General features: G+C 36.7%; 1 protein-coding gene across 2 annotated transcripts in view; it reads left to right on the top strand.

The window, feature by feature from the left end:
- The first annotated feature begins 11974 nt into the window (after positions 1–11974).
- Positions 11975–16141, top strand: part of LOC139729931 (uncharacterized) — a 48353-nt gene continuing 44186 nt past the window's right edge. For both annotated transcript variants that reach the window (XM_071640851.1, XM_071640853.1), the window contains exon 1: positions 11975–12224. In XM_071640851.1, coding sequence (XP_071496952.1) covers positions 12155–12224 — 70 coding nt within the window. In that variant the 5' untranslated portion in view covers positions 11975–12154. The remainder of the gene's footprint in view (positions 12225–16141) is intronic.

The raw sequence follows: 16141 nt of genomic DNA on the forward strand, positions 1-16141 counted from the left end.
ATGTTTATTCGATGAAAATCGGTCTTGAATTTCTTAGATATCCAAAAAACAAAGTAAAACAGAGTAATACAATCATCATAATCATTTGTCTAGTCTTTAAAATCAACACAAGAAAATGTCGGCATTTCACTTCAAGGTTGATTATAAAGTTCTTAGAAAACGATTTCTTGTAATTTCATGTAAATTGAGTTTCTCCCCCGGATACCACCGCCTACGCACACCCGACAGACGTGGACCCTAATGAGCCATGGGAATGTTCTAATCTTGTTGCCATTATTTCCTTCCAGAGGCCACCTTTCCATCCCTCACCCCACCCCCAGGAAGGAAAAAACAAGAACAAGAACAAAATAAACACCATCATGTGTCTATAACAGATGGAGGGATGATATAATGCAGGGAGACCGGGCACGCAATTTCCTCTTTTCGGCCTCGGCACACCGAACACGGTAACGGCAACTTTCAGGTTTTTTGCTATTTATGGTGCGCCAAATTCCTTTTGGAATTGTCTAGTTCTGTTACTTACTTTACTTACTTACTTATATTTTTCCGGAACGATGCTATAGGTCAGAGCCTCTTCATCAATCAGGATTGTATCCTCGGCTGATCTTGATCCTTTCAATTAATATAGCCTGGGCTAATCTCATTCAAACATGTAGCTTAAAATGCAAAAAAAAAAAAAAAATGCATGGGACTTACAGAGGGCGGGGATCAAGGGGTGACAACTGCTTGAGACCAAGGACATACATAACTTCTCCGCTAACAAATTTGTTACAAAATAGATCTTCAACTTGTGATTTTGTTGCACTTGATTTTGACATAAAAATACATTTTTTGGGGGTGATTTTTTTACTGATGTGCTCGGTGCGCCGAGGCATGGAGGTGAGAATCTCACACCTCCCTGGCCGAGGCCTCTACTGTATCCAGGGAGGTGAGACACCTCCCTGCTGTAACATGGTTGCCGTATCTCCTTACCGTTTGTTTGTTTGTTTGTTTTATTTTATATAATCACGGGATAAAATTACCCCAATCAGCCAGGTGAGGCTGTTTTTCAGAGAGGCCGTGAAGACAGTGTTACAACAACAACAACAACAACAACAACAACAACAACAAACAGCATAACAGCTAACAAATCAGTCAAACCAAATTAACAATAAAACCAAGCATTACATAATAACATATAGGTACGTTACCACACATATAGCAAAAACTAGATACCAGAAAAAAATAGATTATATATATATATATATATATATATATATATATATATATATATATATATACATGTATATGTATCATCGTTAAAAAGCGCAACCCTCCAAAAACACAAAACAAAAGAAACAGAACAAAACAGTGCGGATACCTTATCCTCATTACCTACAAGGTCAACGAGGGGTAAAAAAACTAGAAAAATAAGGCATACAGATTTAAAAGTTGATATCTCAAATGCGGATTATTGTCATCTTAAGCTCCAGCGACTGACGAACAGGAGGCTAGCTAGGGGAAACACTCCCCTGATCTGCATATTTATATCATGTGAGCGCATGGAACATTAAATTTCAATTATTCAAAGTCAAGTTGGAATGTATCCAACACCAACTAACCAGTTAAAATGACATGCCACTCCAAGTCCCCGGTAGCCACAAACTCATCATAGCAAGATCGGACAAAGATGAAGAGAGTTACGGATGAATTATCACATTCTTTGTTTTGTTGTTGTTGTTTTTTTTTTTTCAATAATAAGCCAGTTCATAATTAGCTCGAGTACACATTGGTACAAATTACCTTTCTTTTATCACTTGTTTTCAAAGCGACATAATGCATAAACTTGCCCGACGTAACAATTTATGGAATTCATATTCAAACAAACAATGAACTTGCGTTTAGACCAGCCTAAGGGGACCCGAATGGCCAGTTGACGTTTCAGGAGGCATCCATTTCATTGTTTTGTATTGAATGCACGAACCACTTTTTCTTTTGATATTGCCAAATACCATGCAGGCTTGCTGTCAGGTGGATGTGCTGGCAAGCACCATCTAGTCTATATCAATATAAGGATATATGAATAATCATCACACCACAGATGCTTATCTCAGTAGGCCTAAATTAACAAATCAAAATGCCTGTTGTCACAAATGACCTTTTTCTGCTCATGCGTAAAGTGGAACTACGAACTGGTCTATTGGTTGAGATCGGGGATTCAAATTGTAACTTTTTAAAGATAATTTAAGATAATTAGAAACTTCTTATGAAGTATCAAAGAGAATAGAATTCTAAGAGGGATTCAAAGTTTGATAAAAATCAATTTTGAAATGGTTGAGATATCAAAACAGAAAGTAAAGCAAAGCGGTCGTAATAAAAGGTGGGTCCCCCTTATTATTATTTTTTTTTTTGGATGGGGGGGGGGGGTTTGTTTCTTTTCTTTTTATATTTCAGACATTTCAAAACCAATTTTCTTCAAACAAACTTTAAATGTCTATTTCAATTGTATGCTCTTTCATATTCCTTATAAGAGGTTTCTCATTATCTCATAAAAGGTTGGAAACGTGAAGCCCCATCTCAAGCAAATGTGTCATTAAAAACTAAAGGGCCTAGAACTATCCCTTTAAAGTAAACAGTGCTATTGATGAACACACTAGAAGAGACGATGCCCGTAGTAGCCCACTCACAGCTTTCTTGAGGAGTGCTTGCACTAAAGATAACACAAGAATAGTAATTCTACCCCTTACTTTATTTCAATGATACAATAAGTTGATCAATAACTAAACTAGAGTGGACTATGCACACTTCTTGTCATATAGGGAAATCCAGTGAGGCTTGTGTACAGATCTAATGGCGAATCCAAATTCCTTTATGGACCCCCTGGAACTAGGAACTTTACCAGAAACATAGAACTTGACCGACACAATGTGCAGAAACGTGAAAAGTCATAATGAAATCATTGGTGATAGATAAACACTGTTTTAGTTAATGTTAGCTGCTAGTGAACCTGTCAGCATAGGTAATGATGGCTGGACTCTTTGTTGTTCTTTTTTTCGTCGTTATTCTTGTGGGTTGTTGTTTTTTTTTTTGCGAGGGGGGATTTTGATTTTATTTTTTGTTTTTGATTTGATTTGATTTCTTAACTTCTTTTTCATACATAGGTGGAATACAAAGTCAGTTGAACGAACTAATTGAGCACAGTATGATTTGAATCTGGCAGTTTAAAGATATAAATGATTAATTCAAATATCTAACATTTTATTCTGACACAATGCAAAATGAAAACAAACAGGCATTGTTTTATGCATATATATTTATGCAAACATAGGATCTCGTGTATCTGTCGTTCAAAAGACATTTTAATGAAGCAACTCTGGACATGCTGGATATAACAGAAATACAGGAGACCACCATCATAAGCTCCAAGGATTCCCATGCCTTATTTTTCAGCTTTCACATTCAGAAAAGCAAACTCTTGCAGGGTCTTTTGAAACTTCTATCGATTCATGAACATAGTGTAAAATAATAGGCAGAGGCAAGGAAGAACCAACTGGAGACGACAACGCCACCGATCACTGACATTCGTGAGGACGTGGTATTTCCACGACCCCAGTGAAAAGTACAAAACATGAAGATAATCGCCGCTGAAGGTGAATTAATGACTCTATAATCAATGCCACTCAACAGCTAAATCCGATTTCGCGGAACTACAGTTTTGGGAAAACTGTGCCTCGCGGGTAAAATAATTGGGTTGTGTCTACCAAAAAAAAAAAAAGAAAAAAATATGAGATGAGCTCACATTAAAGTAATATTACCGGTTTCATCAAAACATGATGTGATACACAATACACATGAATAAGTGTATGAAAAACAAAAACAACAACAAGAAAAAAACCTCTATGATTATGTGTGTATATAGGTATATAGGTCTATGTAGTATTGTTATTAGTGACTGGGTTTGTATGACAGTAGGACTTACTATATAACATTGTTAGGCAACATTGGAGAAAGAGGTTATTTTTGTGCCGTTCATCACGTAAGCTTTAAGAGAAATATATGCGATTTTGTAAAACAATTTGACCGTTCCCACCAAAATATTAATGGGCGATATGTATGTCGAAGCACGATGATAGTAAATTGTGGGGGGGGGGGGGAGAAAACGAGGGACTAAACTGTAATTTTTCTCTTTAAAAACACGACTTGGAATTCTCCAAAAGAGAGTCTTTGCGCAGAAGGAGGCTGTACATCTCGGTCGATGTCAAGACCTCGCCTTGGTATAGAATGAAGACAGTGGTGGAATGGTGACGACGGATTCGTCTTGATTGCCACCATGTGCTAGGAGATGAACGCTCTCACTTCCGCCGATTTCTGGCTGAGGATTGCAATATTCTCCCCCCCACCTTCATTTTTTTTCCTTTTCTTTCCGTTTAGTCATAAGGCCAGTTCAAATTCAATTTGTATCCCATTAGGAGAGCTTTCACCCCCGAAGATATCACCGTAGTGGTAGTTGGCTGCTTACGGAACAACATTGGGTCAAACTGGTTCGGGCCACAAGGGACCCGAGAGGCCTTGTTTGTGTCGTTCCGAAGCTGGCGGTGTAACACGTCGCCATTTAGAGTTCTGAAACTTGAAAAGGTTCGGGCTTCGCCAGATTTGTGGTCCAGATGTCCAAGGAATAAATTATAAATTTGTTTTGTTTTTTCTCGGCATTTCAAACGCTTTCTAAGATTAAAGAACAAATATAATTCTATTTACATCCCAAGGTTTTAGAATCTAGACGATACATTTCATGCCTTTTGGGCCTGAGTTGAAATACTTCTTGGAACTAGTCGATATCAGTACATAAAGGACCCATTACATCGAAGAAGTGCTGCATTTCGAGAGGGCATCGTTAAAAGATTGTTTGACTTGTTTATCGTCGTAGCATTGACCACAATTGTTTTAAAGAGTGTACTGCCCAACTGGTTTTAGGGGTTAAAAGTTGTTTCTTTTTTTTCTGGATCTACCCGAATCCATAATAATGGTTAGAGGGACAACGACATCAACACCGCGCGAATACAGACAAGTTCCAACAATAGTTGCATTTATAACTACGTACTGATACGTCTCCCTTGATCACTTATTACAGTATAGCTAAGCAAGGTGATCTACCCATAGAAACTTAGCTCGTTAAACACAATTGTGCTGTCTGTGGTGTATAATCTTATTCTTGTCACACATTTCATTTTCCCCCTTCTAAACCACGAACGCTGAAAAGAAATTCAGAGAAATTATAGAAGTGAGATTGAGGATTCCTTAATTACAATTTCTGACAACTCAAGTGCTTTCTATAAATAAATAAATAAAAACAACCCAAAACGAATGCTCAAAATTTCAATAGAATCGGGCTCAAGCATGAGAAAGATACGGGAGCTTTGAGTTTTAAGGCAGTCGAACGCACATTCTCGTATGCTGGATCTCTTATCTGAAACACTTTACCACAACAACTCCGTCTATCATGTGTCATGAAAAAACTTATAAAAGGAAACTCAAAATTTAATTTTTCGAATAACAATTAAGTTGTAGGCCTATGTATACCGTAGGCCTATGTTGTAACATCGCTGTGATCAGGTTTCTTTAAAATCGCTTAATAAGAAGCAGTCGACCAGCGTAATGCTTTAGATATCACCAGCGATGATGGTTTAAAGGGAAGGGGCCTACAGTTAAAACATTATCATGATTTTTGTAGAATATGAGTGTTTAGGTGAGTGACACGTGGTTTTTTTTTTGTTTTTTTTTTTTTTTTTTTTTTTTTTTTGGTGATGTGACGATATAAGTAAGTTGCATACGACGAATACAAAAGTATATCGCTTAAAAGTATATCGAACCCGTTGATTTCAAGCGCTATATATCAATTAATATTTTCCATCTCCATTACCAACAACTTACGGCATTTTATCCCAGTTCACAGTTTGTTGGTTTGTTTGCTTTTTATGACATTGCCGTGTCATAACGATGTGTATTCAAGCAAATTTTATAATTGTATTTGTTGGAGATGAAATAAACGAAATGAATAAGGGAAACGATCAATCTTTTACAACTTGTATTGGAGGGTCTTTGTTTGTTTTTCTGCTGCTATTTATATTTCAACTCTATATAAAATTGCACTGCACTTGAAAAATAACAACAACAACAACAACAACAGCAACAACAACAACAACAGCGACAACAAACAAACAAACAAACACAAAAAACCAGACGAATATTACGTGACAACTGTACAATCTTTATGTTATTCGACGGAAATAAAAATGGTCAATTTACAGTTACCCTTACCTGCTTTTCTGTAGGCCCCTGGCTTTGAGCCAGCCAGCAGGGTTAAATTTTAAGGACACTCAAACAGATTCAGCCCCGCATCGGACCAACCATCTCCTTGGGTTTAATCATCGATTTATCATCTTTTTCTCGCCGATGGTAAACAATATTGACGATATCAACTTCTCAGCACTTTAACCTGGTCCGTTTCGACCTCCTACGGACCAGAACCTGTTGGCTGATTTTTTTTGTGTGTGTGTGTTTCTGTTTGTTTGTCGGTTGTTGTTGTTTTGTTTTTCATCCAATGCTATCATTCTTATGGCGTTATCTAGGTCATTTGCTTGGGTGGCAGAAACAGTTTTTGTCATACATGACCCTCTCAGACCATCTCCTTTATTGAGAAATTTGTGACATTATCATGTTGCATATAGGCATATGTATATTATATTATATATATATATATATATATATATATATATATATGAAAATATCCGATAGGATTTACTCTCCTCGGAGCGATTGTAGATAAATATGGCAAAATTTTACAAGCAACAGAAGACAGAAACAATTAAACTCATTTCATGTTTTCCCTATATCGAAATAAAGGGAAAGGATAAACGTGTATATAGATGAATAGGTAGATACCAAGATTGACATTAAACTAGAAGACAGAAAAGTAAGCACAGAGAGATCAAAGGAAACAAAACAGTTTGAAATGAAGTGATGTACATTTCATCAATCATTATGTCGTCGAATGTAAAATGCAGTATCATACCTATGCTTTACACGATTTTCTCTATTGGACAATTTCAAATTCGGCAAAGATTAACTTGTAGGCCTGCCTTTATATAGTCATTTTTTTAATCAATAAAATGTGTTCAGACTCTTTTCCAAATCTGTGATATTTCTGTAGATTCAAAAATGATCAAAAAGCACCCGTTAAAATAAGCTATGTTAATACGTGAAAGTCCCCTTTAAAGGGACTGTACAGTACTGGTTGAGGTGAGGATTCAGGTTTGTAACATTTTTGGTGAGATAATGAGAAACCTCTTATGAAATCTGACAGAGCATGTAATTTCAAGAAGAATCCAACGTTTATTTGATGAAAATTGGCCTTGAAATGGCTGAGATATCCAAAAAGTGATCCTAATAAGATTGACAGGCCACGACTTTTATTAGGATCTCTTTGTTTTTCCTTGTTTTTAGATATCGCAGTCATTTCAAAACCGATTTTCATCAAATAAACTTTTGATTCCCCTAAGAATTGTACGCTCTTTATCATTTCATAGAGTGGTTTCTACATATCGCGCAAAACATTACAAGCTGAATCCTCACCTCAACCAGTACTGTGCAGTCCCTTTAATCTTCCAACTGTCTGTGGAATGACTTGTAGGTCAAGAGCGACGTGCGTCAATGTCAGTGAAAACATTTCGTCTTGTGGCGGACACTTATTGAGTGCGCAAAGAAAGAAATCATGCACCCTGTTTTTCAAAAGAAGAATCCCTGGAATTCCTTTTATTGCCAATTTGTCAGTTTACATTATTCATCTGAAAATGTCGGAAACATTTTGAATAAGTTATCAAAATTTCATACACTTTCTGAAAACATCATAAACAAAACTCACACTTTGACTTTTCCCTCGTTTACCCTACTTTATTGAATAACTATCTTGAGTAAGTCTGATATATGATTTATCAAAGCAAGTCAGGAAAATTAATCAATGGTATGCACTCTTTCAATCAAATCGTACCGTCAGGCCCACGCGTGAGATCTTGAATTTACTTTCGTTTGAAGTCAGTTTGGAATGGCAGGAAAAAAAGTCAACACGAGTACACTCTTCACAAAGTGCTTTACCACAATGCTGAATATTATAATTTATGCATATAACATCGTATCTTGTTTTCTCTGACAATGACAAAAAATAATACCGATTAAACCGAAACTGCGTGTGAATGATTTCATCATGCTAATTCGGTTTGGCTCATTAAATCTAAGCACTTATAAAGCTTACATCTTATTATAAAGATTTTATTTGAAAAATACACATTATGTTTATCAAATATACACTCAAACGTCAGCTGAACAAATCACACACACACACAAAAAAAAAACCCCGGAGGATCTTATTTGGTCACAAAATTTCTTGCATACTATCTTAATCTTCATTTACCATCATTTTTAAATTTCAAATTTCCTTAAAACTTCCTACCACTATGAATGGGTGAAGACAAGAAAAAAAAAGACCTCTTCTACTATACTTACTTTTATCAACAGAATGAAATCTTAGGGACATACATCATATTTAACGACGAGTGTTCACCAAAAAAGAATAACACAGAAGACAAATACTAATAAACAAAACAACAAAAAATCACCCCCTCAAAAAACATGCAGACGTCCAGACTATTCAGATTATTGAGCGAACTGTGTGCAAGGCATAACAATGTTCAAAAACTATCCAGTATATAGCAAAATGATGAGAGATATGACAAATAAGAATAGGATTACTTCGATGGCAACCCGGGATGGTAACATGCCATTGAGTCCAGTCTTCATTTTGCTTGGAATAAAGGATGAAGGAAGCAGTAGAAGCAGACGCAGATGTGGAAAACACCGTAGCAAAATGAATTGGGGGGGGGGGGTGGTTGTATTTATGACATGACTTTAAGATGACATAACTTCGGATGCCATGGTTGAACTTGACGTGAGGTCTGTAAAACATTCTTGTCTTGTTGGACGAGCGCGCGGAGTCCTCTGGAATCCGCGCCATCTATGCCAAGCCGGGCCGGGTGACTTGTCTTGTCGGGATCCAGGTAATTACCGTCCTGTAGTCCTTGCCAACAAATTCTGTCACTTCAATTGCGCGGTGGCTCCTGACATGAATCGGAGGGTTGGTGAGATTTGGAGACAAGCGGATGGAAGAAGGAAAAGGACAAAAAAGAGGAATAAGAAAAGAAAGGAAAAGGAGGCAAGAAGATGAGAGAAAGGTCGAAATGGAAGATGGATGTTTAGGAGAAAGGAACAGCCAATGCCACGGCGACATGGAATAGACCTCAGAGCGTTGCGGCTTCCTTCTCTGAATGACACATGTTTCTTTTCCTTGTACAAACTTTGCTTTCATTGTGTTTTATATTTATGATTGGGAAATGTAAAGACCTTCTTCCTGTTCCGTAAAATTCCGACTAATCATGACTAATCATAAAAACAAGGAAGAAGACGTGTAAAGACAATATATCTCGGACTAGCATATCACAAGGTACTAAAGTATGATATGTTTGTGCAAAGCTACTTAAACGCAATTAGGAAAGATCAAATAGTAAGAATGCAGAAATCGCGACGTCTAATCACTTTGATTGATAAGCATCTTGGGCTGCCATGACAATCAAGTGGAGTGGAATATTTAATATTCCGAAATTTTTATTCTAATTAACATAATATTCCTTCATAACGTACGTAGGCCTACCTTCTCTGTTATGTTAGTTAATAATTTCATTTTCCACTGGGAAAATATGTTCAATATTGTAATAACAGCTTATGGTGATATGTTTATATATATATATATATATATATATATATATATACTATATATTACATGCATACATAATATGTATATATGTGGGTGTGTATGTGTGCATGTACAATGTTTTTATTTGTATTCGAAATTTGTATCCTAATCAACATAATATTCCTTCATAACGTGCGTAGGCATTCCTTCTCTTTTATTTTAGTTAATATTGTTATTTTCTATTTTAGAAAATATGTTTAATATGGTAATAACAGCTTATGGTGATATGTTTATGTATATATATATATATATATATATATATATATATATTACATACATATAATATGATGATATGTATATATGTGGGTGTGTATGTGTGCATGTATAATGTTTTTATTTGTATTCGAAATTTGTATCCTAATTAACATAATATTCCTTCATAACATACGTAGGCCTTCCTTCTCTTTTATTTTAGTTAATATTGTTATTTTCTATTTTGGAAAATATGTTTGATATGGTAATAACAGTTTATGGTGCTAAGTATATATATATATATATATATATATATATATATATATATTATATATCGTCTAGGTCCAAACATGTTGCGAATTCACGTATTGGCTGCAATATAACGAAGAATCAAGAAATAAACTAGTAATGCATTATTTTGCCAATAAAGAATGAGTTTATTGTACTAAAGCCCTTTTTACACTTGTGTTTCTTAACCCCAGACTTTCTCTGACCAAGGACTATCGTTAGTCCCGTACCAATTTTTTCAGCCTTTTACACTCGCCGATTAGTCCCGTACTAAGCTCTTGTCCGGGGCTAAGGAGAAAATTGACCTTTTTACACTTGCATTTCTTAGTCCGGTACTTTCCAAACCACATGAATATTCATGATTACGCTGTGTACTGTACACGTACACGCACGCACCGGCAGCACTTGATTACCTCGTTTCTGATTGGTCAGTGAGGGTCGGACTTCGTCTCCTTCGCTTAGCCCAGGATTATTTTTTTCGTTCTGTTTACACTCACTTGCTTGCGGTGCTAACCCTGCTATTTTGCAGGGCCAGATAGTACGGGATTATCGGTGGGGCTATCCCACTTTGGCAAAAACGAGTGTAAACAGAAAGTGGGCTAAGGATAGTCCCGTACCAACGGTGGGGCTAAGCAAAAATTTACAAGTGTAAAAAGCCCTTTAAATTTTCGGTGGCTTCTACCTTCTTCAGGAGTCTCGACGGGGAATGACGGTACCAAAACAGAAATTGGACATGAAGAGGGCGCACTCATATACAGACTCATTCATAATCTCATTCTTTATTGGCAAAATAATTCATTACCAGGTTATTTCTTGATTCTTCGTTATATATATATATATATATATATATATATATATATATATATATATATAATACATACATACATACATATGTATATAATGTGGGTGTGTATGTGTGCATGTATAATGTTTTTATTTGTATTCATTATTTTTACAGCATCCATAATTTAACCTTTACTTGTTTTATGGTGGTCTCCAGTATTGCTTTTTCCCCCTCCTTGATTACAGGATATAACATTCTTATCCTACTTTATATTGCAATGGTTATTCTACCTGGAAAATCGTACAGGAATGAAACCTCATAACAGCAATTCAACGTTTCTTTGTGGGTGCATGTTATTCTTGGATGATAAACAACCAAACGTCGGACTGTAGTAATAGGCAGCATTATCATGACTATTGTGAGGACTATCATTATCATTACGTAATTGTATTACAGATGTTGTTGTTTTCACATTCTCATGACCAGTCACTGTTATCAGTAGACGCATCAACACCTAATAACTTGCATTCTGCACATACATAGCAAGTGTGTTATCAACTGTCGTGAAAATGCTTTTCAAACAAAATGATCTATCTAAAAAAAATACTTTTATTTCATTTTACGTTCGAAATAGAAGTGATCACTGCATTCATACATACATTGCATCTCTCGAATATGACTGATGGGGTTGTTCAACTCTACGATCAAGCTGATGGCATCTTTCTCGGAATATTACAAGTTGGCTGAAGCACGTCTAGGCAGCGTAATCGCGCCCTGGTACCGACTTCATCACACGCCACTTCCGCCGGTTGGACAATCGGCTATAAAAAGACTGGAATTGATGGTAACGTGTTCTTCGCGCGCCTGTCGCATTCACGAGCAGAGCATCCAGTGAGAGCGTCAGAAGACTGGAGAGCGAGAGACGAAGATTCATCTTTGTTTCTCGGTAGCTGCGACCCGGAGACAGAATAAGGATCGCAGCACATCACAATTAATTGGTGTATCGTCACCACTTTTCTTCTTTTTCGTCGTCAAGGGATAAAACTACAAAGATGGCCGACAGTATAGTGCTTCATCTGGTCGTCTTGACGTGTTTAGTCGTTTTCGTCACTCCACAGCAAGGTAATGTTCGTTCTTTATCGTTTATCATATTACTGCATCGACTACAACACAATGCAGTTAGATGATAATTGCGCATAATTTTTCTTTAATCTATGTGCGGGCATTGTCATCAGTATAATGTACTATGGTGATAGACGTCTACGATATGTTTAGGAACTAGCTGTTTCTAAAGTATGGACACTATAACCAAAGTGTATTTGATGCTAAGAGTCAATGTCTGTTCATAATTGGCTAAAGTGAGTTGATTATCATATTGATTAAAGATACTATATACCACGCACGTATGCATGTTACTCTTAAGATTACATAACAATTGGTCTAATTCCAGTTTCTAAAATGAATGGAGAATGAGAAGAAAGCTTGCCGTGCAATATGAATATGATAGATATGAAACGACTCATGATGTCGTGATGCATTTAGATATATTAGCATGATTAGGAACAAAATAAATACACAAATAAATACACTTTAGTAAGATAACAAAAACATCACAGAACATAATCTCACAGCTGACGTCCGCGGAATGAGCACACAAAACAGCATTCCTCCCACCTGTGAGCCTATATAAACTTAGAATTGCATACGTTCGTCTGTATAAAGCAAAAACAAAGATTTCCAGCCAGTCTCTCCGGAATCTTTTTTCTTTCTTTGACATGGATAGGATGCTATGGTCCAGTTGTAATGGTTGTCGATGGTCTTTAATGGTCCTATTTTGTGAACCACCTCCACCTCCCAAAAGACCGACTGGTACAACATAACCAGGCAACTGCTGGTGGTCGGGGCACTAATGTTATTCTTTGGAAGGGAAATAGCTTTCCGTTTACCGTTTCCGATTGACAGGGTGCTATGGCGGAATAACACAGAAAACTGCAGACGTCCTATTGTGACGTCAAAAGGAACTGAACGTATTTTACAGAAGGAACGTAACCTTTTTTTTTTTCCAATTCACTCTCTCTAATCTGTGTTTCCAGATTTTTTCCTCGAATGTGATTGTAAAAATTCATTATAAATAAATTGACATAATAGGTCTTACATATCTCTTTTGCGTGTATACACACACATAATAGGCCCTCACACAGACAGGAATACGTAAAACATCCATAACGATCTAAAAATAATATTGTACATAAAGAGCAAGCAGTGCTCTCATCTTCAACTATGAAGGATGCACTTCTACAGAAGAAGAAGAAGAAGAAGAAGAAGAAGAAGAAGAAGAAGAAGACAGGTAGAGGGCGAAAGATGTAGCGATAGAGAAAAGAATCGATGACGAGCGATCGAGAGATTCGAGTGACACTGAAAAATTTTGTTTGGGACATTCAGCAATGTAATGGTGGAAGGCAGTATTAATTAGGCCCATCTCGTGTGTAGGGATCTATAGTTTTGGTTTGGATGAGGCTTCAGGTTTTACAGGTGTGAGATAATGAGGAACCTCTTTTGAATATAGAAGAGCATACAATTCTAAGAGAAATCCAAAGTTTATTTGATGAAAATTGGTTTAGAAATGGCTGAGATATCCAAGAAAAAAAGAGACGTCCTATATAGAAGGTTGGACCCACCTTTAATATCAGGACCGCTTTGTGATTAATGGTACCACATAAACAAGCCAATGCTGAAGAAAGAACTCATCGAAAGAGATTTGATTCTGTTCGACTGTATTCTGTAAGAAAGGATCCAACGCGTTTTTTTTTTTGCGAAATACCCCATCGCACAACCCATGGGCTATTCCTACTTCCCATAACTCTTGGTATCAAATTGTTTCCATCTTTGAATTAAGCCATGGTGTAGTAGAATAGGTCGGAGAGCTCTCACTTTTTTCGAGTACCAACCTTTTAATGAATACTTGTATTGAATTAATGGGTTTGAACATCAATAAAATAGGCCTGTATGGTATAAGATGGCTGGTGAGGTCATCAATTACCTTGGCACAATTCACGTTCATTGTCGGTCAAGAAGAGTGATAGAAGCTGGGAGAAACTTCTTACATCTTCAAATTCACTCGCGAGGAGGTAATATTGTTTCCTTATTTAAACTTGAACGTGGGAGTGTCGTTACAACTCGTACAACGTGCACGTGTCAAGGCCTCCTAAACCTTGACATCGACTCTTTATATAATTCGGTCAGCGGTCGTGCATTGATCCCATTGGGACCATTACAATCTAACAATTGTTAACCCTATCCTGGCTAAAGACATTACTGCAATGTACAACAATGGTAAGATATCTTTGTTTTGGAGGGTTTTTTTTTACAGTGGTCCTGAGAAGATGGAGATGGAAATCTTCGATTGTTTTACCACTTTTGCCTGACGCACAAATCCCTTAGGGTGACCCCATTCGGGGTCTTCAAGACCAAATTCCAAGTCATTTTTGACCCAGAACGGTGTGTGACCCCAACGGACCCAGTTTCCGCGTCACTTTTGACTCGGATGTTTTGAGAGTGTGATAAAAGGTGGGTCCCACCTAGCTTTTATTAGGATCGCTTTGTTTTGGATATCTCGGCCATTCCAAAACCAATTTTCATCAAATAAACTTTGAATTCCTCGTAGAATTATATGATGTTTCATATTTCATAAGAGATTTCTCATTATCTAAAAAACAACAACAATTCATCATCAAAAAAGTTGGAAACCTGAAGCCGCATTTTTAACCGAAACTTTACCATCCCTTTAAATGCGAACGTGTGTGTGTGTGTGAGGGAGGGGGAGGGTATTGGTATGATCAGATGGGGTATCTGTCGATTAATTTTTTTATCTCTCTTTCCCAAAGCCTTTTCCCACAGTTTATTTGAAAGAGTTTTTGTTTTCTTTTCGTCTTCTTCCTTTTACCGAAATCCATTTCTATATATACCAGGGATAAACAAAAGAAATCGAGTACTAGATGAAACAATTGCGGTGGGAATCCTATCATTGATGCACCACCAATATGAAAAAGAACGTTACTTTCAGTCATAAGACTCTAAATCACAAAACTCAAGGGACAACCAAAAATGGGGTATATGAAGCAACACAAGTCAGCTGGTTTCATGTTACTTTTAATATAATTAACAAAAGACAGCTAAAGGTAACATGCTCCGTCTAGGGAAACATGCTCTGTCTTTGCTCCGTGAGGGAAAGGTGCATTCCAATGTATTCTGTGGATCATAATATTAGTACTAAAGCATTTTCACAGGAGAAAGTGTATTTGACTGCTTGACAAATGCATTTATGATGATTTATTATGACCTTTGACGTCGAATCCTGCGTGATTTTAACACAGAGAGTGGCAATGAAAGTGATTTCCATCACCCAATAAAAAATAGCGAAATCAGCAGAGTTCCCTCTTCTTTCAGTTTCAGAAATTGGCCTTTTTTATCTCGGAACGTTTAAAGATTTGGAACTGTTACAGTTACAGTTACAGTTAAAGTCACATTACAATCAAACCACAAGTTACGGCCAGTTGAGTCAAACCCAAACATCCTGTCGTAAGCATTCCATTACTTAGAATTGTTGTTGAGTCCAAATCCAAGAACTACCTCCTTTCTAAAACCGATCCCGCCTTTGTTTCTATAACAACTAAAGTTTTCCCTATCGAAAGCCTGTCTTTACTATGAAGCACTGTCCAGACTCCACCCCCATTCAACCATTCATAGTATGACAGCCAATTGTGTAACATCAAGGAAGTTCCTTAGTGGGTAACATGAATGTAAGATATATGAAGAAATTGTATGATTCGAAAAGACCCAGAATCTTAAAGGGGAATTCGCGTCCAAATATAAGTTAGTCTCATAAAAAAAAAGAGTAAAAACTTACGAGTGTAACGGTAAATATGTGACTGAACTCGGATGAAAAATAAGGGAAGTTCTGACATTTTGAAATCTTGCTAATTTCTGCAAAACAATTCTTGTACAGTGGATATGAATACGCAAATGAGTGAGCTGCTTCT

Source organism: Diadema antillarum, unplaced genomic scaffold (genome assembly GCF_040938485.1).
Source record: "Diadema antillarum isolate AM-2024a unplaced genomic scaffold, OU_Dant_1.0 seq00000271_RagTag, whole genome shotgun sequence".
NCBI classification, from domain to species: domain Eukaryota; kingdom Metazoa; phylum Echinodermata; class Echinoidea; order Diadematoida; family Diadematidae; genus Diadema; species Diadema antillarum.